The following is a 26,245-nucleotide window of genomic DNA, read 5'->3' as shown; positions in this document are numbered from 1 at the left end:
CTCTCTCTCTTTCTCTCTCTCCCTCTCTCTCTCTCTGTCTCTCTCTGTCTCTCCCTCTCCCCCTCTCTCTCCCTCTCTCCTCTCCCCCTCTTCCTCTCTCTCTGTCTCTCTCTCTCCCTCTCTCCTCTCCCCCTCTTCCTCTCTCTCTCTCTCTCTCTCTCTCTCTGTCTCTGTCTCTCTCTCCCTCTCTCCTCTCCCCCTCTTCCTCTCTCTCTGTCTCTGTCTCTCCCTCCCTCTCTCTGTCTCTGTCTGTCTCTGTCTCTGTCTCTCCCTCCCTCCCTCCCTCTCTCTCTCTCTCTCTCTCTCTCTCTCTCTCTCTCTCTCTCTCTCCATATACTTACATATATAGACCCATATAATTATTTAAATAGGATTGATTTCTTTAAATACTTTGTTTGATGTGTCTAAAAATGTAATTCTGAGAAGGGATCCACCTGCTTCTCAGCCTGCCAAAGGGGTCCCCAAGAAGGTAAAAACCCCTGCTGTAGTGGATAAAACCAACTTTGGACCCAGAAGACCTAGGTTCAAGTTCAGCCTCTCACCTCTATGGGCTCTGCGATTCTGGGCAAGTCAGTCAACCACTCAGCACTCTAGGAAATTCTGGAGGCATATAAATGATGGAAAAGGTTTTCATCTAGACCGTCTCCATCCCAGTGAGATCCAAGGCCTAGTCCCTATCACTGTCCTAGATGGAACGTAATGTAATGATGAGGCAGAACAGAATATAGTCACATCTGTATAGAATAAAATACTGCTCTGCCATTCAATTCTAGTTGGTTAATCTTTGTAAGGAGGAGGCTAGTGTCCACTCCAGAGCATATGCTAGAAGCACTTACTTGATAAATGTCAGTGAAATGGTGACATCTGGATGAAAGATGATGATCTGTTAGAGGAAGGAAAAGGAGGCAAGAATTCAAGAAGACGTGGGAGTCGTGGAAAGGAAAGTCCGGTTCTTTCTTGGAGAACATCAAATCACCAGATTTAAGTACCTGAAACTGTTGGTTCCTTATTGACCATCATAAACTCAATCCAGCATGAATATTACCCTATCAATTGTCTATCATGGGTTTTAAAAAAGGGACCACTAAAAGAAAAATTATTGATTTTATTGGTAGGTAAGTAGGGAGATAGAGAGCTAGATGATATTAGCTATGGGGCACAGGGGATAGAATGTTATGCCTGGAGTCAGGAAAACCTGAGTTTAAATCCTGCCTCAGACATTTACTACCTTTGTATTGCTGGAAAGTTACTTAACCTTTATCTGCTTCAGTTTCCTCATCTGTAAAATGGGAAAATTAATAATAGCATCTACTTCAAAGAGTTGTAAGGATAAAGTGAGAAAATATTTTTAATGAGCTTGCAAACTTTGGAATTCCATATAAATACTATTACTAGGTTCTTTCTCTCTCCCTCCTTCCCTCCCTTCCTTCCTCTCTTCCGTCTTGGAGTCAATACTGTGTATTGGTTCCAAGGCAGAAGAGTGGTAAGGGCTGGGCAATGGGGGTCAAGTGACTTGCCCAGGGTCACACAGCTAGGAAGTGTCTGAGCCCAGATTGGAACCTAGGACCTCCCGTCTCTGGGCCTGGCTCTCAATCCACTGAGCCACCCAGCTGCCCCCTAGGTTCTTTCTTAAGCCAACTTTCATTCCCTTGTCAATATGACACAGCAAGTCACTATCTCTGTTCTTCAGTTTCTGCAACCATTAAAATGGGGACTATAATAGCATCTACCTCACAGAGTTTTTGGGAGGACCAGTAAGATAATATCTGTAAAGCATTTGGCGTTACATGGATATATAACTAAAAACTGTCAGCCTACCAAAAAAAAGTTTGTGGGCTTATAAATATTTTGCTTTCTCATCTCCTGTTTCCTAATAAGATAGCGTCAACGAATATCAGGTCAAAGGAATATAGGAGTACACATAGTAATAATTAAAATGTTATTAACATTTTCCCTAAAGTTCAGCGCAGGGAAATTTAGCTCGGATTGGGGCTTCTGCATCTGCACAAACGCTTATGACTACAAAACGCTTTACTTTTCTTATCTAGATTCTTGAATTTAGATGACTAGCATTGGTGGCAGAGGCTTGGATGTGAGTTTCAAGTTTATACTTTTTGCTGGATCTATATTTGAGGTATGGGAAGATTAAATGATAGAAGTAAGCAGATTCCTCTCATTTAAACTTGAAGCATGATTCCAGCAATGTGAAGGAAGAAAGCAATTTCATTTTCAGACTTTAAAAATGAGATAATCACTACCATGCCTTTAGGTTGAACCATTCATTATCAAACAAGCAACAACAATGTGAGAGATATGGATCTTTGCAGAAATTTCTCTGTAAATTCTGATATCTGGCATGCTAATGGGGGAGAAAAGAAACCGAGTACCTGAGACAATCTCACTTCTCATTGTAGAGATTTCCCTTTTTTTTTTCTTAGTCCTTGGGTTAACATGAGTATTCCTTCCATGACTTTCATAGTTGGCATGTGGGTGGTCCCGAAAGACATCTATTTGGAATCCAAAATAGAATATATTAACAACAAATCTTGCTATGAGAAAGTCTATGAAAAAATTTTTAAAAAGTGACAACAGGGGAAAGCACAAACAATTTTTAATCTGGCTATCAAAGAACAATAACCTAGGAATGCTAAAGAAACTTTTCTGATGTCCAAAGCCACATCATACCTTCCTGGCATCATCTTAGAAAGAGTTTCTAGGTCACTGATCAGGAGGAAAAAGAAACAAATGGTAGCATGTTAGAGATAATTTATATTGAGGGGCAAATATCTATTAAAAAATCAGCACTAGGAAAAATCAGTGTCAGCCTACAACATCCTAGGTTTTATAATTAGAAATTTTGCCTTTAAATGCTTCCAGATTCAGTTTGCTATTCAGTGTTAAACCACTAGTTAATGTCACGACAAAACTTTCATCACAAATTTCTATTCCCACACTTAAAACTTTCTAAAAATAAAATTCTCCCTTAGAAAGATACACACACACAGATTTGTGTCACATATCTATGTTATCAATCTATCTCTCCACCAATATATCTATCTATATCTATATATACTTTGAGTAATAAATGATATATATCATATTCACTCCTCTGTGTCCTTATTTTCTCCTCGTCAGCACAAAACCAATGCAACCAAAATTAGAAGGAAGGCAACAAATTGGGGAAGAAATCTTTAAAACAAAAACTTCTGACAAAGGTCTGATTGTTCAAATTTATAAGGAGCTAAAACAATTGTACAAAAATAAATCCATTCCCCAATTGATAAATGGGCAAGGGACATGAATAGACAATTTTCAGATAAAGAAATCAAAACTATCAATAAGCACATGAAAAAGTGTTCTAAATCTCTTATAATTAGAGAAATGTAAATCAAAACAGCTCTGAGGTACCACCTCATACTTAGCAGATTGACTAACATGACGGCAAAGGAAAATTGGGACATTAATGCTTTACTGATGGAGTTGTGAATTGATCCAACAATTCTAGAGGGCAATTTGGAACTATGCCCAAAGGGCGCTAAAAGACTGTTTTCCCTTTGATCCAGACATAGCACTGCTGGGTTTGTACCCCAAAGAGATCATAAGGAAGAAGCTTGTACAAAAATATTTATAGCCATGCTCTTTGTGATGGCAAAAAAATTGGAAAATGAGAGGTTGTCCCTAGATTGAGGAATGGCTGAACAAATTGTGGTATATGTTGGTGATGGAATAGTATTGTGCTCAAAGGAATAATGAACTGGAGGAATTCCATGTGAATTGTAATGACCTCCAGGAAGTGATGCAGAGTGAGAGGAGCAAAACCAGGAGAACATTGTACACAGAGATGGATATACTTTGGTACAATCTAATGGAATGGACTTCTCTACTAGCAGCAATGCAATGACCCAGGACAATTCTGAGGGACTGATGACACACCCAGAGGAAGAACTGTGGGAGTAGAAACACACAAGAAAAATAACTGCTTGATTACATGGTTTGATGGGGATATGGCTGGGGATGTAGACTCTAAATGATCACCCTAATGCAAATATTAATAATATAGAAATAGGCCTGGATCAATGACACATGTAAAACCCAGTGGAATTGCTCATTGGCTAAGAGAGGGAAGTGGGAGGAGGGGAGGGAAAGAACATGAATCAGGTAACCATGGAAAAATCTTCCAAATTAATTTAAAAAATAAACTAAAAAAAAAGGCAAACAGTTTTATATTTGATCCTAAAATTAGAGGAAATGGTCAGCACTTAACAAATGCTTACTGAATTAAATTCTGCCTTCTTCACTCTGCAGCAGTTCATATAAATCTTGAATTTCTCTGAATTCCTCATATTCATCATAGACTGCAGTTTGCTCAGCCCTTCCTTAGTCAACAGGGACATATTTTGTTTCCAACTTTTTTCTACCATAAAGTGTGCAACTATGAATATTTTGGTCTATATAGAATCTTTCTGACTTTGAGTTCCAGGGCATTGCTCGAATCAAAGATATGAAGAATTGAGTGATTTTTTTCTGTTCTATTTTGTATGTGGAAATGCAAATTTTCTATGTAAAAACCAAAATAAAACATTTTTAAATAAAAATAATTCTATCCTACATGTCATTATTCATTCTTATAAAACAACTGATCTGGGTAATCATATTTTATCATTTCCATCAATCTTTTTAAAAATCAAAATTTCTATTTCTTCCCTTTATCCATTCATCTCATTCCATCTTCCTAGTACTCACATATTTTTAAGGAACCAGATTCTCCAGTTTATATTTTTGGCAACTTACAGGTTCATCACTTACCACCCTGACAAATGAAAAAATGTTCTTTTGAACAGAGGTCCACTTTGGATGAAACTTTATCCAGATTTCTGATCACATATGTGCAGCTGGTAGAAGGGGAAAGCCCAGATCTTGTGAAGAGCTTGGCAGAGGCTACTGCGAAAGACAGAGTTCCTGTCAGTAGTCAATAAATAATATTATCCTGAGACCCACAAATCTGCTAAATAACTTCTGATCAAATGGAAAATCAAAGTCTGGGGTTTGTTTCACATTGTTATTTCTTGGTTTCCTCATTTGCGAAATCACAGGGGGTGGAAAAGATGGGAGTAGTTGACCAATAAGGCCCCTTCTAGCCCTAAAACGATTATACGAAAAACATAGTCTTTGGCATAAGACTTTAAGTTAATTTCCAAAGGATGATAATGATGTCTAATAGTGCCCCTGCTTTAATGATGACATGATTACAGGATCTCAGAGTTAGAGACCTCAAATGCCATCTCGTGCAACCTGAATAAAAAATGTACTCTAAAACAAGAGTTTAGAGGCAGTCATCTAATGTTGGCTTGATGTGAGACAGGGAGGCAGAACCCATTCCGCTTTTGGGTGGCTCTAATTTTTAGGAAGATTTCCCTCATATCAAACCTCAACATGCCTTTTTACAGCTTCTACCCATTGTGCCTGTTCATGTCCTCCATGTCTAAGAAAAGCAAATCTAGGAGCAGCTAAGTAGCCTAATGGATAGAGCACCAAACCCGGAGGCAGGAGGACCTGGGTTCAAATTTTGCCTCAGACACTTCTTAGCTATATAACCCTGGGCAGAACACTTGACCCCAATTTCCTAGTTTTTACTGCTCTTCTGTCTTAGAATTAATACTAAGATAGAAGATAAAAGTTGTTTTTTTTTAAGAGCAAATCTAATGACTCTTCAATTCTCCAGGTTAAACATTCTCAGTTCCTTCAACTGATCTTTATATAACATGGCCTTCAATGCCTTCACCCCCTTCATTACAATCTACTCTAGATGCACTTAGATTTTTCCAGTGTACTTCCTACAATGTAGCCCATTCAAGAATGAGTGTGGTGGGACTATCCTCTTCCTTTTTCTAGAGTCTAGATTTCATGACTTTTGGGGTAGGCAATGTGTTGACTCCTACTGAGTTACCAGTTCCCAAATTCACTCTAGATCTTTTTAAACGGGAACTGCTGACTAGCCATTTCTTCCCGTTCATGTATCTGTTAAATTGAATTTTTGAATTCGGGGTAGAACTTGACATTTTATCTGTATTCAATTTCATCTTACTAGATTCAGTTCATCTCTGATCTTCTTAGCAGATCTTGCAGGGAGTAAGTTAACTCTGTCTTCCAGCTCTGTGTCTCCTGAAAACTTAATAAGTATTCTTTTATGCTTATTTATGCCTTTATTCCCATCCTTGATAAAAATATCCAGTTGCCCAGTGCCAAAGACAGATCACTGGGGAATTAAAAAATCTCTTCTAAATCAATATTGATCTCTTGATCAAAGGCAAGCTCATTCAATGGTCATTTGAGTAGTTCTCAATCAATCTACATACACTACCAACTATTCAGTAACTCTCCATTTCCCTCTCTAAGATTAGTATGAAATACTCTCTTAAATGCTTTGCAAAAATTGCTACTTTCAGGGCAGCCAGGTGGCCAGAAAACCAAGTCTGGAGTTGGGAGGACCTGGGTTCAAATTTGACCTTAGACACTTCCTACCAGGGTGACCCTGGGAAAGTCATTTAACCTCAACTACCTAGCCCTTATTGCTCTTCTGCCCTGGAACTAATACATAGTATCAATTTTAAGACAGAAAGCATGGGTTTTTAAGGAAAAAAAATCTGTGCATTCTTTTTTGAAAATTGAAATATTATCCTTCACAGAAACACAGAAGAAAAACAATTGCTTGATCACATGGGTCAGTGGGGGCATGATAGGGGATGAAGACTGTAAGTGATCACCCTAATGCAAATATTAATAATATGGAAATAGGTCTTGTTCAGTGACGTGTAAAACCCAGTGGAATTACTCGTTGGATATGGGGGTGGTGGTGGGAGGGAAAGAATATGAATCATGTAACCATGGAAAAATATTCTAAATTAATTAAATAAAAATCTTCAAATAAAAACATAAAAATATTCTAAATCAATCAATTGTATAAAAATTTTCAATTCTAAGGGAAAAAATATTATCCTTCACCAGGTCTGTGGCATCTCTCAAGGATAGTTTTTTAGAGGTCACTGAAACCATCTCAGCAATAAGAGTCGCCAGATCTTTCAGTGTCCTGGGATAGAATTCTCCTGTCTAGAGGCTTTAAATTATTAAGGGCAGGTACCTAGGTGCTCTCTTATACATCTGGAATTTCAACTTGCATTACACATTTTTATTCTACCTTCCCAACCCAACAGAGATAATTTCTGAGCCTGAGTTCATGTTAATTTTTACTCCCCTCCTCTAATAAGGCAACAGCAGAGGCCCTCATCTCTACCGAAGAAGGGTCTCTTACTCTAGACTTGTAGATTGTAGCCTTCTGAGTTCCCAGTCCTGCTGTGGAGGAGGAAGATGCTTTTCAAAGGCAAAAGGTCCTTTTCTGGTGAAGATAGGCAGGACAATGGGGATGGAGAAGGAAACTTGGCCAACCAAAGCCAAAGCCAAAGCTTCTGTTCTCCACTCCCCGGCATTTCCTTCTCGTGAGAAAAGCAGGGAGGTGGGATAAGAAGTTCATCTTAAATTCCAGGATCACAGCCACTTCTAGAATAACCCCACATTCTACATAACAGCAAGATAAATGGGAAGGAGAGATGGGGTGTCTCTCTGAGCCCCACAACTCCTTGGGAGGTGCTGCTGATTCAAGTGGGATACATGTCCTTGAGGTACTAGGGAGGATGATGAGCAAAAGGGATTTGTGCATCACAACCCAGGAATGAGAAACAAAGATTCCTTTGAGCAGTCCAGGAAGATGGTAATTCCACCATGGCTTCAAAGTCTTCAGGATGGTAGAGAAGCTTGGCCTATGCCATTTTTCGAAAGAACAAAGGCATTCTGGTTGCAGAATAGGAGTACATTCAACAAAGATGCTAGAGTAGTGTCCTCTTAAACCTTACCCAATCCCTTAAAGGCTAAGTCTCCCAGGAAAGGTGATAAATACAATTTATAATAACTAGAACTGGGGGCAGCTGTGTGGCTCAGTGGATTGAGAGCCAGGTCTAGAGATGGGAGGTCTTAGGTTCAAATCTGACCTCAGACACTTCCCAGCTGTGTGACCCTGGGCAAGTCACTTGACCTCCATTGCCTAGTCCTTACCACTCTTCTGCCTTGGAACCAATAGACAGTATGGATTCCAAGATGGAAGGTAAGGGTTTAATAAAATAACTAGAACTACAATAGTGGGGCAGCTGGGTGGCACAGTGGATAGAATGCCAGACCTGGAGTCAGGAGGATCTGGGTTCAAATATGACTTAAGACACTTCCCAGCTGTGTGACCCTGGGCAAGTCGCTTAACCTCAACTGCCTGGTCATTGCCTTTCTGTCTTGGAATTGTTTCTAAGAGAGTTTTTTTTTTTAAAGCTACAATAAGAAGAAAAACAACTGCTTGATCACGTGGTTCGATGGAGCTATGATTGGGGATGTAGACTCTAAATGATCACCCTAGTGTAATTATCAATAATATGGAAATAGGTCTTGATCACAAGTAAAACCCAGAGGAATTGCACGTCGATATGGGGAAGGGGAGGAAGAAGAGGGGAGGAAAAAACCATGAATCTTGTAACCATGGAAAAATATTCAAAATGAATTAGTGTTTCCTACACTCTGAGAAATGGAAAGGGCTAGACAATGGGGATTAAGTGACTTGCCCAGGGTCACACAGCTAGGAAGTATCTGTGGCCAGATGAGAACCCAGGTCGTGGGTTCTCCAGCTGGCCCTCAATCAATCCACTGAGCCACCTCGCTGCCCCCTAATATATACATCTTTGTGGTCCTTGATCCTCAACACTTTACCTGGGTTATCTTTTCCCTTCTGCTTTATCAGTGGATGTGAATTGGGCTCAATCCACCACTTCTTTCCTTCTTCCAGGTAATCTTTGAGATGATCTTGAATGTCCTGGCTCCAGGAGGATATCAGCTGCGCCCCCTGTCCATGGCAATAGCGCTGCGCTCTTCGAAATGAGCAGTGAAATCTGTTCAGTTGGTAGCAGTCGCTTTTCCTAGTCTGCTTCTGGCTGCTTCGCCCTCCTCTTAGAAAAGTCTGTCCCATGCAGAGCCAAAGCCAGATTCCTGTTTGGAACATCATCCTTCCTGACCCACAGCCAAGAAGTGACTGGCCGGCACTGTGTGGCAGATCTCCAGTCCTTTTAACCTCCACCTGCTGCTTCTGTCATGCTGGAGATGGGAACGAACTGTAGATCATGCAAGAAGGAAACAAAAAAGCTTTGTTTCTTTTTTAATGAAAGGACCGAGTCCCTATAAGCTGAAGGATAAACAAGAGAACAACAAACACCTGGGCTTGGGGGAGCCCAACTCGCCTGTGTTTATAGAGCTGGACAATGCCCAACCTATGAACTGAGCCATTGTTTGCTTCATAGAAATGGTGTAGCCTTTGATCTGAGCTGCATTTGAGCAATTTCTTACTCTCCGGCTTATTGCCGGGTAGCCAGGTGGAATCTGGAGATGCTAGCATCTGCTCTTCCCCCCAAGGTAGCCCAACTGCCTCCTACTAGACTCGGGGCTCAAAAAGCACAATGCCTGCCACGCTGTTTATTTATGTTGTGGGAGAAACGCACCCCGGTTTGTAGCAGGGTCTCGCCCCAAGAATGGGAGACTCGAGCTCCATTCAATCCAGAAGTAAGAAAAGAATTTGATTTGAAGAATAAAGTGGTTTTTGGTGGTGTAACAGTCAAATAGCTGGTGGAATAGTGTAGAGGCTAAGCAGGTAGCCTTGGGGCTGGTGGGTAACCCTGGGGGTTAGTAGAGAAGCCTCCCGGGAGCAGGTAGCTCTCCAGGTGCTGAGTCACCCCTCCATGTGGGGAGTCGCTCCTCTGGCTGCGGAGTGGTGGCTTCCGCTCTCCGGGGTTCAGGGTCGGCCTATTTATTAGGGTCTGGGGCTTATCGGCTCCCATTCCGGGTAGATCTTCACCTCTCCTGAAAACTCTCGAGAATGGGCATGACCAGCCTCAGGCGGAGGTGTGTTTGGGGGGGTTTGAAGTAGGGAATAAGATTTGGGGCATTCTTCGGAGTGCCGGTCCCCGGTTCCCTATTGGCCACCCCGACATCGTTTGTCAGCGTGGGAGAGCTCTCACTGCTCTTCGGCAATTGAGAACATGGAAGGGGCGCCGAACACCGGAGAGAATTTATTTTGTCCTGTAGTTTCAAAGTAAATAGAGAACAATGGGAGTTATTAAGAAAACCGATGAGGCCCAACGCTGATGCCCGGCAGAGAACATTACAGATCCAGTACGGAATGGGCAACTGATCCATTAACGAAGGCTGAAACGACAGTTTAACTCTGCTAGCTGGCGAGAATGTGAGCTTTCAGAGTCGAAGGGTCTGGTTCCTTTGCCTGTCTGCCCCCATCCTTTATCCATTCATGAATATAAAAAAAAAAAAAAAAGCTCCGAGCCTCTGCGCAGCCGAGAGGCCCCTCCCCAAAGTCTAAAAGTCCGGCTCTGGTTGAAATTCCTTCAAGGGCGGAAGCCCGGGTTGGCTTTCTTGCCCATCATTCTGCGGTCTTTCAGTTGGAATTTCCCTAAATGGGTATGAATTTGTCTTCACATGCTCGGCTCACTCTCTTGGCCGTTTTAGCTCCCAGCATTATTGGAGCTTTTATTTTATTTATTTATTTTTAATTGAACATTTTTATTTAATTCATTTTGAATATTTTTCCATGGTTACAAGATTCATGGTTTTTTCCTCCCCTCTTCTTCCTCCCCTTCCCCATATCGACGTGCAATTCCTCTGGGTTTTACTTGTGATCAAGACCTATTTCCATATTATTGATAATTACACTAGGGTGATCATTTAGAGTCTACATCCCCAATCATAGCTCCATCGAACCACGTGATCAAGCAGTTGTTTTTCTTCTTATTGTAGCTTTAAAAAAAAAACTCTCTTAGAAACAATTCCAAGACAGAAAGGCAATGACCAGGCAGTTGAGGTTAAGCGACTTGCCCAGGGTCACACAGCTGGGAAGTGTCTTAAGTCATATTTGAACCCAGATCCTCCTGACTCCAGGTCTGGCATTCTATCCACTGTGCCACCCAGCTGCCCCACTATTGTAGTTCTAGTTATTTTATTAAACCCTTACCTTCCATCTTGGAATCCATACTGTCTATTGGTTCCAAGGCAGAAGAGTGGTAAGGACTAGGCAATGGAGGTCAAGTGACTTGCCCAGGGTCACACAGCTGGGAAGTGTCTGAGGTCAGATTTGAACCTAAGACCTCCCATCTCTAGACCTGGCTCTCAATCCACTGAGCCACACAGCTGCCCCCAGTTCTAGTTATTATAAATTGTATTTATCACCTTTCCTGGGAGACTTAGCCTTTAAGGGATTGGGTAAGGTTTAAGAGGACACTACTCTAGCATCTTTGTTGAATGTACTCCTATTCTGCAACCAGAATGCCTTTGTTCTTTCGAAAAATGGCATAGGCCAAGCTTCTCTACCACCCTGAAGACTTTGAAGCCATGGTGGAATTACCATCTTCCTGGACTGCTCAAAGGAATCTTTGTTTCCCATTCCTGGGTTGTGATGCATAAATCCCTTTTGCTCATCATCCTCCCTAGTACCTCAAGGACATGTATCCCACTTGAATCAGCAGCACCTCCCAAGGAGTTGTGGGGCTCAGAGAGACACCCCATCTCTCCTTCCCATTTATCTTGCTGTTATGTAGAATGTGGGGTTATTCTAGAAGTGGCTGTGATCCTGGAATTTAAGATGAACTTCTTATCCCACCTCCCTGCTTTTCTCACGAGAAGGAAATGCCGGGGAGTGGAGAACAGAAGCTTTGGCTTTGGCTTTGGTTGGCCAAGTTTCCTTCTCCATCCCCATTGTCCTGCCTATCTTCACCAGAAAAGGACCTTTCGCCTTTGAAAAGCATCTTCCTCCTCCATCCCCATCCTACTCCCAGATCAGCATCTACATCAGAAACCAGAGAGGCGTAGGTGAAGATTCACCCTCCTTAAGGGGAACTTCTTGGGGCCCCCATAAATAAGAAAAAAGCACTCCAGCCACCAAGACTATACGTTAACCCTCCACTATTTTTTTGGTTGTATTGCTTTTATTTCAGTCATACAAATTCAAGTGGTTTCCCCAAAATAAATACTGAGAGAACAGGAAAACAACTCTGATAATTGTTCTCTGAAACAATTTCCAACCCCTATTTTCAGTTTAAAAATAAAAAGACAACAATGACAAAAGAAGCAGCAGCAAGGCTGGAAGATACTAAAGGAAACATGTCCCTGACAGTTTCAGGGCTTGTAACTTTGAAGGAAAAAACCTGCCATGTGTCAGAAATGCCCAAATCCTAAATCCCTCTGAGTTTGAGCCCACTTTCCCTTGGATTCTGTGTCTTTGAGGCACACTGTATCATGGAGATTTGGGGAAATTATACAATCTTATCATATCATCTTAATAAATACCCCTTTCTAAAAGCTACTTAAGCCTCATGAAATAAATGGATTCTCAATCATCTTTGGAAGAAGCACACCTATGATATACTGAGCCTTTTTCATTAGAAGATCATTTTAGGGGGCAACTGGGTGGCTCAGTGGATTGAGAGCCAGACCCAGAGACAGCAGTTCCTGGGTTCAAATCTGACCTCAGACACTTCCTAGTTATATGACCCTGGGCAAGTCACTTAACCCCCATTGCCTAGCTCTTATCACTCTTCTGCCTTAGAACCAATACACACTATTGATTCTAAGACAGAATGTAAGGGTTAAAAAAAAGAGAGAGAGATTAAAGAGTTTTTAAAAAGAGATCAAGTTTTAAAAAAAAGTAGATCATCCCTAAATCTTCAAGGATACCTTTGAATCCTGAGAGGGAGATGTAGCTAGTCAAGCTCTAGGAATCTAACTCATCAGTGAGAGTAGAAAGCTGGAATGAGCATGCCTCAGAGCTAACATGGGCTAAATGATTTTTTGAAACCAAATGTAAATACTAAATTTATGCCTACAGAATTTCATCTTATCACATTTAGCCCAATGCTCTAGCCAGTGTGCTAGCTGTCACTCTCAATTTTGGGTCATGTACAAATATGATAAGCTGCTTTTTTAAGTCACTGTTAAAAATATTAAGTAGCACAGGGCTATCTGACACAGAATCATTAAATGCTTATTATTTGAGTGCAGCCACTCAGGCAGCTCTGAATCCATCTAATTCAATTACCATCTAGTCCACATTTCATTGTTCTCTTCACTAAAATAGGAATAGATATTTTTTTTAAAGGTCCTGCTCAAATGTATAACTGTAACATTCTCTCCACCTATTATTTTAATAGTCCAGGGAAAAAATAAAATAAGCCAACACTGAAGACATTCTTAAAGGAAGCAAATCTGTTTTAATATTTTTTCTGAGCAAGTGTCATTGGTAGATCTAAGAAGATCACAATAAAAACTGTTCATTGAACAAACATTTTGATCAGGCCTTTCTGTAGATTGAACACAAATGGTTTGTAAAATCTCTAGGATATTTTGGCCAGGAAAAGACTGCTCACAATCAGTATATATCTCCTTGGCCAACAAAAGGATATTTCCTTAGTTATTAACATTTTCAATCTATAAATTTCTCTTGTGCCATGATCATTGCAACTGCTATAAATGGTAGCATGAAAATTTTGAAGGGCAGAATAATATAAAATTAAAATAGTGAGAGTGGGTACATGCCATCTGTTAAAAATTACTGTGAAACATCACACAGGGGTGGTGGAAAGGAGGGATTTTTAGAAGGACCTTGAAGGAAGCCTGGAAAGCCAGGAGGTAGAAATGAAGAGGGAGAGCATTCCAGGTGTGGAGGACAGTCAATGAAAATACCCAGGGCTGGGTATTTTCCTCTTGTTTGAGGAACAGCAAAGAGTCCAATGGTACTGGATAGAGTATGTGGCAGTTTTGAGGGGGTGGGGGGTTTCAGGTAGGAAGACTGGAAACATTGGAGGAGACCAGGTTATGAAAGGCTTTGAATGCATATAAATAGGCAATGGAAAGGCACATAATGGGTGTGAACAGGCTGAAACATAAAACCAACAAGGAACTAAGACGAATAAAAATAAAGGATGTCATCAAGGAATTATATGGCAGATCATAGGTTGACAGGTGGTTGGTCAAAGTGCCTTTAAATGTCAGCCTGTGCTGCCTACTGACCCCTATTGACAGCACAATGGATAGAACACCAGGCTGGGAGATGAGAGGTCCTGGGTTCAAATGTGACCTTAAGACACTTCCAAGCTATTATCCTGGATCATTGTATTGCTGAGAGTAGCTAAGTCTTTCACAATTGATCATATGATATTGCTATTACTGTGTTTTTGCTAATTTTAATTTTCATGTGGATCTTTCCAACTTTTTCTGAAACCATCCTGCTCATCTTTTCTTATAGCACAATAGTATTCTATCACCAAAATATATCAGATTTTTTAGGCATTCCCCAAAGGATAGACATACCCTTCATTTCCAATTCTTTGCCACCATAAACAAGTAGGTCCTAGTACAATTAGGTCCTCCTCCCACTTTTAAAAATCTCTTTTGGATATGGATGGAGTACTGGTATTACTGGATCAAAGGATATGCTGTTTTATATCCCTTTGGGTAGAGTTCCAAATTGCCCTCCAGAATAGTGAATCAGTTCACAACTCCAACAACAATGCATTAGTATACCAATTTTGCCACATCCTCTCCAACGTTTATTGCTTTCCTTTACTATCATATTGGTCAATCTGATAAGTGTGGAAGTGGTACCTCAGAGTTGTTTAATTTGCATTTCTCTAATCAAGAATGATTTAGGACATTTTTATATGCTTATTGATAGCTTTGATTTCTTTATCTCAAAATTACTTGTTCATATCCTTTGACAACTTGTCAAATAGGTCTTGGTTTATATTCTTATACATTTGACCTAGTTCTCTATATATTTGAAAAATGTGACCTTTATCAGAGAAATTTGAAATAACATTTTTTCCCAGTTTGTTGTTTCCCTTCTAATGTTGGTTACATTGGTTTTGTTTGTATAAAACTTTTAAAATTTAATAAAATCCAAATTATTCATTTTATTTCTTGTAGTGTTCTCTGTTTCTTGTTTGGTCATCACTTCTTTCCTTTTCCATAGATCTGCCAGATAAACTATTCTATATTCCCTAATTTTAATCTTAATATCTAAATCATATCCCCATTTTGACCTTATCTTTGTCTAAGGTGTGAGATTTTGGCCTATACCTAGTTTCTGTGACTTTTTTGTATTTTCACTGTTGTCCTCCAGCTGGATCGCTCTCTCTCCTCATTTTTGCTTCCTAAATTCCTTCAAATTGGCCAAAATCTCTACTTCTGCAAGTCGCCTTTCCCAATCTTCCCTAAACTTAGTGCTTCCTTGTGAGATTATCTCTAATTTATCCTGCCTATGTCTTGTTTATAAAGTTCATGCCATCTTTTCCATTAGGCTGTGAGCTTACTAAGGGCAGGGACTATCCTTTTGCCTTTTTGTGTATTTCCTGTGCTTAGCACAAAGTAGGTGATTAATAAATGCTTGGTGATCCAAAGTACAAGGCACTCAAAACCATCCTTTCAAATAGTCATTTATCCTGTTAAGAAATTATTGACCACCTAGTATAGTGCTTATGCTACTGAACCATGGTTATTCCAAACCCAGTTTAACCAGTGCCTCCCCAGTCTCTTTCTGGACCTCTGCTCCAGTGGCCATTTTCCTACTGGCAGTACCTCCAAATCTACGGCCTCCTCTTCTGATCTGCTAGTTTGTCCCTGAACCTCCATCTGAGGTTCACTGATGATGGCAACTATGTACACTGCCCCACTTTCCTCTGGACCTCCTTAGTGGCTCTGTCCCAATCATTCTCTTTTCAGCTCCTTTGGGCGTGTTGTTTTCTCCCAGGAGAATGTAAGCTCCCTTCCTTAAAGGTAGGAATTGTCTTCCTCTTTGCTTGTATTTGGATCCTAGGCTTAGTACAGTGCCTGGCCTATACTTAGCATTTGATAAAAGCTTTATCTACTTCTATATCTTTTTTTGATCTGATTTGATTCAATTCAGCAGCCATCAGGTACCTACTTGAGATGCAAAGTTTAGATGAGATATGATCCTTGATCACCTGGAGCTTAAGACTTCTATAACCCCCAGGAGGAATGCAAGTTAATAAATTTTAAAAATATTGATGATGATGGCTTGCCCTGAATATAAGGCACGACTATATATGGAGATGGAATGTCCTTTCAGAGCCTTTTAGCTATCCAAGTACTTTGCAGGACTACTGATGATGAAGGGCTCCATCACTAAGGGATGGCGTGATTCTTGCCTCCTTGTACTAATCCATTGGCTTTGTACAGCTCTGTAGTTCGAGCTGTTGACAATATTCAAACTCTGAGCCCAGTTCTAGTTTGGAAGCTCCCTCCGAGTGATAACAAACCCAGATTTCGCCATGACAAAACATGTGGTGGTTCTTTCAGATGTTTGAACAGCCCTATGAAATTTACCTTGGGAGGGATCATACATCTGATAAACAATAGCACGGGCAAGGTAGACGGCATCCAAACATTAACTATTATTAATGCAGCTGCCATTGAGTCTAGCACTAGTCTTGGTGCTCTGAACAGCCCTTGGAAAACAGACTGGGCTATTGTATGAGGTTGGGGAATAAACGTTTTCATTCATTCATTCAGCATAGAATTTGTGTGTCTCGAATGTGCTAGAAAATTGTTCTTTGACAAACTACATCAGAAAAAAATCAGAGCTGTTTATAAGTCACTGCCAGGGCAGCTAGATACCAAGATTGGAGGCAGGAAGACCTGAATTAAAATCCGGCTTCAGACACTTGTTATCTCTGTGGCCCTGGACAAGTGACTTAGCCCTGATGGCCTCAGTTTCCTCATCTGTAAAATAAGATGTGGAAGAAAATGACAGACCATTCCAGTCCCTTTGCCAAGAAAAACCAAAATGGGCCATGAAGAGTCAGACATGACTGAATGGAAGTCACTGCTAAGAACACACTCTAAGTCTACCTGCACACTGTTTTCCTGACTGCTGATTTTACCACTATTCTGTTCAGAATGTTCAATCATTATTATTAGAGCAAATTGTTATGTAATTTTTTAGCCTTAAAGTGTTATTTCAATTTAACACATACATTTTATGTAGCAACTCTGTGCAAGGTCCTGGGCTAAGTTTTGGAAATACAAAAATGAAAAATGACAGTCCCTGCCTTCAAAGACTTTAAAATCTACAGAGATGGGGATGGAATGACTCATAAAAGAGGGGAAGGGGCTTCATCAGCTTAACTGATATTTCACCAGGTAGAAAGGATTCAAGGGGGCAGCTGGGTAGCTCAGTGGATTGAGAGCTAGCCCTAGAGATGGGAGGTCCTAGGTTCAAATCTGGCCTCAGACACTTCCCAGCTGTGTGACCCTGGGCAAGTCACTTGACCCCCATTGCCTAGCCCTTACCACTCTTCTGCCTTGGAGCCAATACACAGTATTGACTCCAAGACAGAAGGTAAGGGTTAAAAAAAAAAAGAAAGGATTCAAGACTTAATAGTATAATTGAATATGAAGCCAGATAATGGAAGAAATACCTCAGGGAATAAACTAGATTCTCAGGGAATAAACAATCCTTGGCCATTCACCTTTGTAAGATTCCCTAAGGAGCAAGGGAGGTAGAACTGTTGGAAATAGTCATCCCAAGGTGTCCCAAGCAAGAAAGGATGACTTCCTGAGAGAGCCAGGGAGGACTGTCAAACAGGAGAGGTTACACCTCTCTTATATGCTGTATTAGGTGGTTTCTTTCCTGGGGTTTTGATGGTAATTGAAGATGCTGGGCAAACACACAGAGAAATAAGGTAATGGGAAGACAGAATTCTTTTCTTCCTTCCCCCCACTCACAACTTCTGCTGTCTTTTTCAGTTGGAATCTAGCTGGGATCAGAATGGGTAAGTTGGCTGAAATTTAAACAGATAACTCACTCTCTAAAATAACAGAAACAGGGATTTATTTTAAGGAAGGAGGGGTAAAGGGAATTTGGATAGGAGAGAGGGGTTTCAGAATTTCCCTAATCTATTATAACTCTTAAGATGAATAAGAGAAGTTGTGTACTCTTTAAGAGGGATAGTATTACAGTTTTCAAAGGTCTTCAGAGCCAAGCTCCAAGTCTATCAGAGAGAAAGGCAGAGAAAATCTCCTTTAGCTCTTTCTCCTCAAGTCCCAGGAAAGAGTGACTAAAAAGCAGTTTGTGTCTCCTTGTTCAACTGCCTTCTCCAGGTCACATTCTTCTCTGGAATTTTCCTTGATGTACAGATCTTCAAACTTCCATTCATTTCATCTGCTTTTCCAGGTTTTCTGCAGCATTAATCTCTTACACTGCCACGAGGTAACAAACCACCTCAGAGCTTGAATCAAAGGAAAGAGACTCCTGCTAGTTAGAAGCTTTACCATAGTTGAAAGAATATTGGAGGGGAGCTGCTAGGTGGCTCAGTGGATTGAGAGCCAAGCTTAGAGACAAAAAGAGGTCCTGAATTCAAATCTGTCCTCAGACATTTCCAGCCATTTGACCCTGGGCAAGTCACTCAACCCCCATTGCCTGCTATTCCTTACCATTCTTCTGCCTTAGAATGGTCCTAAGATGGAAGGTAAGAATTAAGGGGAAAAAAAGGAGCATTGGGGCAATCCAGCTAAAAAAAAAGCACCAAGAGGGCATCAGAGCACTGCACTTCCCAGTCAAGCAAATGGATCTGCCTGGCCTTGTCTGGTAGTTGCTGTTCAGTGGCCACCAGGCCTAGTCCAGTAGTAGCAGATCTCTTAACTCAGCCATCCTAAAGAGGGGTGGGATGATTCCTATATCACCAGCATCAACCCTTGTGAGGACCTCCTGGAGAGAGAAAGGACCCTGAGGCCATGTTGCCTGGGTCAGGGGTGCTTCATGGCCATTGTGCTGAGTTCAAGCCCAGTTTTTGCCCAATTCCTCTCCACACTGAGTGTATTTGTGGAAGAGCGTGTAGAAAAATGTTTTGTAACTACAGCATGGTGACACAAGTCAGGATGATTGACAGTGGCTTGGGATGCAGTGGAGGATGTCTGCCTAAGCTCTAAGCCCTCCACCATGCTTGTTTCAATCCCCTTCGTGGTGTTCTCTTGGAGGAAGGTGTGGATGAGAACCATTTATTCCAACAGTTGTGAAAGCAGCTGAAGCAGGCACTTGGGAGAGCTTAGATCTTGGTGAGACAGTGAAGATGCCTTCCCAGTCATCACTAATCTTTTGTCTTTCCATTAGACTTCAGTGACTCTGTATGAGAAAGGGAAGCAAGTAATTTGGCACAACTTGGTCTCACTTACATACAATTCTTGTGCAAGTCATTACCCATCATTGGCCCCTTTCCAAAGCAAAAGATAAGCAAGTTTCATGGTGGTTGGAACACTTTGTTCTCATCCCTTATTCTTCATATTTTGGGGGTAGATTTTCCCCTAAACACACCAGAGGTGCTGGTTCTCTCTGAGCACTCCATCTACCATCTATCCCCCAAAGCAAATAAGATTATCTATCTATCTATCTATCTATCTATCTATCTATCTATATCTTATCTCTCTCTCTCTCTCAGAGAGAGAGAGAGAGAGAGAGAGAGAGAGAGAGAAAGAGAGAGAGGGTACTATAAGAAAAGCTGCAGAGAAAAAAATTGCTTTCCTATAGAAATTTATGACAACAAGGCAAAGCTTCATGGAAATTATATTTTGAATTGGCCCCCCAAAAAATTTCATTAGATTAAGAGGTGAAAGGCACTTGTCATATTCCAGGTATTGGGAGAAGTCTCTGAATGCATGGAAGTGGGAAGTTAAAGAGTGAAATAAAAATATAACAATTAGAGGGCACTTACTATATGCCAGGCACTATGCTAAGCACTTTGCCACCCTAGGAGGTAAGTGCTATTCTTATCCTCATTTTACAGATAAGGAAACTCTGACAATTAGAAGTTAAGTGATTTTGCTCAGGGCCACAAGGTAGTAAATATCTGAGGTCAAATTTGAACTCAGGTCTTTCTGATTCCAACCTCAGGCTCTAGCCAGTGCTTCACCTAACTGATGGGTGATTTGAAGGAAGATTTAGGTTTTAAATGTTAGATTAAGGAATTTATTTTTTCTTTCCATAAAGTAGCTGAATGGATAGACTGTTGGACTTGGAGTCAGAAAGATTTGAGCTTAAATCTTGCCTTACACCCTTGAGTAAGTCACTGTCAACCTGAAATGAGGACTACCAAAATAGCAACAATGAGGGCCTTTAATCAAGGCAAGAGAAGGGTCACCACACAGTACCAGAGTGCAGGAATGCCAAGAAGAGGGGTTAAAGGGACAGTGTTTAAGTATACTTCTACAGGGAGGCGTGATTGACATCTGAGCAGATCAAAGGGCTCCTGGTATAGTAAATATTCAAACATATCACAAGACTTGCTCCAACTGTTAGAAATAAAATCTTGGGGTCATAATTCTGAGCTGAAGATCCAAACTTTAACTGTGGTAAATTAAAGCTGGTGGCCTTACCATGCTCAATCTGTGACAAAGACCCCATATAGATGTACAATTGTATGTTTTGTTGTTTTTTTGACAGCTAATTAGCATAACATGGCAGAAGGTACAAAGAATATATTTGGTAACAAAGGTTTGGAACATTTGATATGAAGTAAAAATTTCAATACAAGGTTAAGATAAGAAATGTAATTAATCCTCCAGAACTATCATACTACTTAGGTCAAAGTAACCTTTCTTGGCCATAATATTCTGGTGAGTCTATACTTGTGTAAAAAGGAATTCTTTATTCCTTTTTTAATTTAACAAGGGATCTGTAGATCCTCTTACCATAGAGATGTACAGGGATTAACCAGCCCACAGTGACAGGAAGTAGGAATGGGGGGCCCCCTGCTGGGCAAGCATCAGTTGGTCAGGGCTGTCAGTTGTCTGTCAGTTGCTGACAATTAGGGATGGCAGTTTCCAGGAAGTTGGTTGCTGGGCATGGTCAGTGGGGGTTGGTTGCTGGTGGTGGGGGTTGATTAGTTGGTGGATGGCGTTTAGTTGCTGGAATATAAAGGTGGGCCTGAACTTACTGAGAGGGTTTTTAGCTTTAGTCTTGAGAGGACTTTTTGGCTTTTGGTTTGGGCTGTTAGGTTTTTTCCCTTCCTTGAATTTTTGGAAGGTGGCTGGTCTTTGTAGACAGACCTAATTGGGGTTGGATTAAACACTGATTGGGTTGGTTTTGATTGGGCTGGATTGGGTTGGAACTTTGTGGGGCAGTTGGTAGTTATAGGCAGTTATAGGTAGATATAGGTAGTTTTAGATAATAGTTATAGGTAGTTATAGGCAGTTATAGGATAACTAGTATAGACATTAGGAAAATTTCTTTCTCTACCTCTTTCCTATATTTCCTTCCTTCACTATAATCATTTTACTATATTCTTTTACTATCTCTATTTTAATTAAACTAAATTGTTAATTGTTAAAAACTGCTAGAAGTTTTCTTTTCTCTGGCTTAAAGGGATAATATTAATTTACAATTCTACTATATTCTCATTAAAATTTATATTATTAAAAGCTGTTCTCTTATTTTGTCAAAAATCCTAAATTAACCATTACAGTTGGCATAAATCTTCAAAGGATGAAACAACACCTGGAAATTCCAAGGCTGTTTTCATATGATCTCATCAGGCCACATTCATTCCCAATGAGCCCAGCTCCTTCTACATGGGTTTTAGCTTCCCTAGAAAATTACACAGACCTAAAGTTTTATTCCTCTAACAGAAGCTCTAATATATTTAGTTGTTGTAATATTCTAATATACCAAACTAGATCCATTATAATACGATGGTTAAAATTCTATTATTATAATTGAAATCTTATATAATTAGGTCTAACTTTTTCTAAAAATCATAGTTGCAGTTACTTATCTAAAGGATTATATGTGGGGGCAGCTGGGTGGCTCAGACCTAGAGACAGGAGGTCCTAGGTTCAAATCTGGCCTCAGACCCTTCCTAGTTGTATGACCCTGGGCAAGTCACTTAACCCCCCAGCCCTTACTGCTCTTCTGCTTTGGAATCAATATATAGTATTGATTCTAAGACAGAAGGTAAGGGTTTAAAAGAAAAATTAAAAAAAATGTGATTACTTGGTTCATGATCACTAATATACATATATTAGTTATATATTATATGATAATATAAAAGAAATATAAAACAATTTTCCTTGCACAACTATGAAGTGAGTGAGGTCAAGGTAGCCCCTTTTAGTAACTGCATTTAACATTACTTAACCCCTATTTGCCTCGGTTTCCTTATCTGTAAAATGAGTTGCAGTGTTGGACATAATGGTATTAATTTTTATGATTGACTTAATAGATTAATTGGTGGTCACCAGGGATTTAATTTCTAAATCCCAAAATGAATTACTCAAGTAAATGAAATTTATGGTATTTTATTTTACAATAGAGGGAATATATTAAGGAAGAAAGAAAAGGAGAGGGGGGGGAGTGCTCTGGCTTCCTCTGAACCAGTCAGAAATTCTAAGGCACCAGTCAGGGGAAAGGAGTCTCATGTTAGTGGGCCTTTCTCGGAGGTTCACACCTCCAGAAAGAGCAAGGAAGGAAGTCAGACTTTTCACTCACCATGGTGACTGTCTAAAAGGAAAGCAGTCTGAGGTCTCCTGCACAAGGTCTTTCAGGGGTCCAGTTCCACAGCCAAGTGTCTTCACTCCAAGTCTGAGTGTCTGTCTTCCATTCGCTCCTCAAATGTCTGTCTTTCCTATAGCTCTGAGTTACTGTGTTTCACTCCAACTCCAGGTGACTGATTATCCAATCCAACTCCAAGTGACTAATTATCACTGTGTGTCTGTGTTTCCACTATTTAAAGACCTTTTTCTCTTGTGTCACCTCTCCCAAATTTTATATCTACCAATCACAGCAGACAATTTTCTCCAGGACTGCCCACTCTTTCACACATGGGTCACAGACCTCCCACTCAATGTATGAAATGGGTACCTTTTTGTGGTTGGTTCATACCTTTTTTAGGTGAAAATGGGTAGATCTACTTTAAATACTGGGTTTACACTTTTGGGGATTTAAATCTAAAAATAGACAGGGGATTACAATTTAATCTTAACAAAGACCTTTCAAGCTATAGAACTGTCTCAGAAGATTGATTCTTAATACTGATTTTGACCTCTAATACTACTCTGCAACATTGTGCTTTTCAAACTTTTCCTCATTCCTTTGTCCTGACAAACTGAGGAATGCCCTGATATTCTCTGCCCCAGAGCAGCTTCTAAATTGAAATAATTAAGAGAAATAAGCTCAGTCAAGTATGTCAGGGGGGTGGGGGTGGATGCATGACAATGTCCTTGATTTTCCCATTGGGATGAATAGGGAAAGTCAAACTTGGCCATGCCTAACCTGATTTCTCCATCTATATTGGCAAGGATATTGGAATCCTGTGATCAGGTATGTGACTTTCACCATAAGGATTGGGGGGACTGGAAAATATGGGCCATCTCCTTATTAGGTATACACCAATTAGTTTGGGGCTATCGGAGAGAGGGATGAATTATGAGCTTCCAAAATTGTATTTAATGACTCAAGGCTCTGAATGAAATGTCATTGACCACTGAGAGACATCAAGGACCCATTAATTTATTGGTTATTACTAGCTTAATAAAAAAATTGATTTTTCTTATCTGGAACCCAATCTCTTAGAATTTTTACTTGTTACAGTCCTCTAGGCATCAGGAAGACACTGAAGATTTTTAACAAGGAAATCCTGTATTTATACCAGCGTAGTAGGAAGATCCATTGATTGGTTCTTCAAGGACATCTTGGTACAGCAGCCAGAAGTCTTTTGAGAGTAACAGCATGGGACCGGGAATCAGGAAGTCTGACCTGCTTCCACTGGGTAAAAACTCATTGTTCATAAGGCATGATTTTTTTTTTAACAACTTGGGGGTTTTTTACAGTCATGTTTTTAGGGTTCTTTTTAGGCTTTTGTTCCTTGCTTAGGATATGGTGACTGACTAGAAAGCATTGTGGGAGCTTTCTTAGCAAAGAACTCTCACTTTTTCCTTAGGTGAAAGGCAGAATGTTTCTGTGAAAATAATTTTGATATCTCTACTCAATTTAATCAGTATTTATTCAACTCATCATGATCTAATGAGTAGCAGTGATTATATTTGTGAATTAAGCAGAATGGGATTGTTTGAGTTATGTTAATGCTATTAGGATGAGTTATGACTGATGGAGCTACCATGTACTGATGATTATGCTAATTGCATTTTATTAGAAAGATTCATATTATTTTAGGCCTTTTTTAAGAATTCATCTTAGCTTGTGCTGCTGTATTGTCACTGCCTCCTCAAAAGTATTTGATGCTTCAACTAACATTCATGTGCCTTAGCAATACCCTTCATCCAAATATATCATTATCACCACTCCTAAATGACCTTTGCTTTAAAACCACAACTTCCCAAGGCCCCCTCCCCCAGTGTTCTTAAACCCCAGAATATTGTTGGTCAAAGCTCTGCTACGATGGCCAGATGGCCTGCAGAAGGCCCAAGACCTTGTTGACTGGATTTCATGACCTGTGGAAAGTCTTATGACTTGTGGGAACCTCCCTGCCTTTTCTCCCCCATACTGGTGACAGGATATTAGTAACTGATGACTTATGAGAAGGCCTGCTAACAGAGTAGTCCTGGTAGATGAATATTGCCCATAGCTGATCATATGAGTTTTCCCTCTTCTATAATTAGCCAATCATGAATTGTAACACCACATTCTATTTTTTTAGTGTTCCCCCATTTTGTATAAACATTCGCCACTATCAAGCAGCAGGGCTCCTTGATCAAAAGGAAGGTCTTGGACCAAATTTCTTAGGGACCACTGATTTCCCTAATAAATTAAAAATGCTGAAGTCCTGCTTCTATATATCCTTGTTGCTCATTGGATTGTTTATGGTGCATATTTATTTGGTTGCCTCTTAAGAGCAAGGATCCCCAACACAAGAAGTATACTCAGGCTATTCAACAAGCAATTATCAAGTGCTATCAAACTCCCATCTTCTATCTTGGTGCTTCTGTATGCTTGGAATGCAATCCCTTTATCAACTCCTGGAAACCCTCACTTTCTTGATTCAGCAGCAGTATCATCTCCTTGAAGCTTATCCTGATATCCTCTGATTATTTTGTGTACTTTGTGTTTGTCTATTTGTATACACCCTCCTTTCTCCCAGGAGAATGTAGCAGTGGCTAGAAGCTGTGTTTCCCTGGCACAGTGCTTCCTACATTGTAGATTCTGAATACTTGCTTAAGAATCTCTGAGCCTGTTTCTTCATCCTTAAAATAAAGGAGGTGAGGACTCTAAGGTTCTCTAGGGGCCCTTTTTTCTAGAATTTTCTGATCTTAAATATCTTTCTTAGAAATCGATTATGAAGGAACATAGCAAGCCAGGCTTGGAGTTGGGAGGACCTGGGTTCAATTTTGATCTCAGATACTTCCTAGCTGTGTGACTCAGGGCAAATCACTCAATTCCCCCATTTCTTAGCCCTTGTTGCAATTCTGTTTTAGAATTGATACTAAGACAGAAGATAAGAGTTTAAAAAAAAAAAAAGTGGTATGAAGTACAACTCTTCAAACACATTTTGACATCAGTTATTGGCGGGGTGGTTGGAATTCTGCTGCTTTAAGGCACTGTGCCTTGAATCTGCTAAAATGATCTGTGCTATATAGTGGAAACAATGGATTTTGGTGAGAACCCTGTAGCACTAGATTTGATTTAGTAGAACATAAGGATTAGAAATCTGGCCCCCTGTTACTAGTATCTTTTTTAGGCAAAGTCCCTTCCAATTATCACCTATTTCTTGAACACCTACACTGGTCAGACCACTGTGTTAGTCTTGAAAGAGTCAAGATCTAGGTAAGCCCTGGTACTTGTCCTTAAAGAGTTCACTGCCTAGTATTGATAGGGTTAATACAAAACCAAATTCCAGATTAAGGAGTAGGTATTTTATCTCATAGTCAATAGGGTTTTTGAATGGTTGAAAAGGGTATAATTGACAAATTTTTATTAATTATCTACTATCTATCAGGCACTATGCTAGAAATTTGAGATTCGAAGACAAAAAAAGCCAGTCCCTGCTCTCAAGGAGTTTACATTCTAATTAGAGAGACATGAGTGTATAAGACAATATAAGATATAGATATATATATAAATTATATAATAATGGCT

General features: G+C 40.1%; 1 protein-coding gene and 1 non-coding gene across 15 annotated transcripts in view; one reads left to right on the top strand and one right to left on the bottom strand.

Annotated features, from left to right (window-relative positions):
* The window catches only part of PKD1L3 (polycystin 1 like 3, transient receptor potential channel interacting), a 94,503-nt gene that overhangs the window by 54,976 nt on the left and 13,282 nt on the right, over positions 1-26,245 (bottom strand). For 11 of the 14 annotated variants that reach the window (XR_008917774.1, XM_056824238.1, XM_056824251.1 and 8 more), the window contains exons 2-5: positions 8,803-9,200; positions 4,807-4,941; positions 2,388-2,507; positions 837-883 (exon numbers count right to left, since the gene is read on the bottom strand). Coding sequence is in view for 13 of the 14 variants with exons in the window: in XM_056824238.1 (XP_056680216.1) it covers positions 837-883; positions 2,388-2,507; positions 4,807-4,941; positions 8,803-9,094 (594 nt within the window). In the remaining variant the exon portion in view is untranslated. The remainder of the gene's footprint in view (positions 1-836; positions 884-2,387; positions 2,508-4,806; positions 4,942-8,802; positions 9,201-26,245) is intronic. The other 3 variants (XM_056824225.1, XM_056824229.1, XM_056824231.1) reach the window with 3 other exon arrangements.
* On the top strand, positions 11,785-11,841 carry MIR12314 (microRNA mir-12314). The gene has a single exon (NR_162846.1). It is a non-coding gene; the product is annotated as a microRNA mir-12314 (primary transcript).

Source organism: Monodelphis domestica, chromosome 1 (assembly GCF_027887165.1).
Source record: "Monodelphis domestica isolate mMonDom1 chromosome 1, mMonDom1.pri, whole genome shotgun sequence".
Taxonomy (NCBI): Eukaryota; Metazoa; Chordata; class Mammalia; order Didelphimorphia; family Didelphidae; genus Monodelphis; species Monodelphis domestica.
The sequence above is the reverse complement of the archived record's forward strand: the minus strand, read 5'-3'. Positions and strand labels throughout refer to the sequence as shown.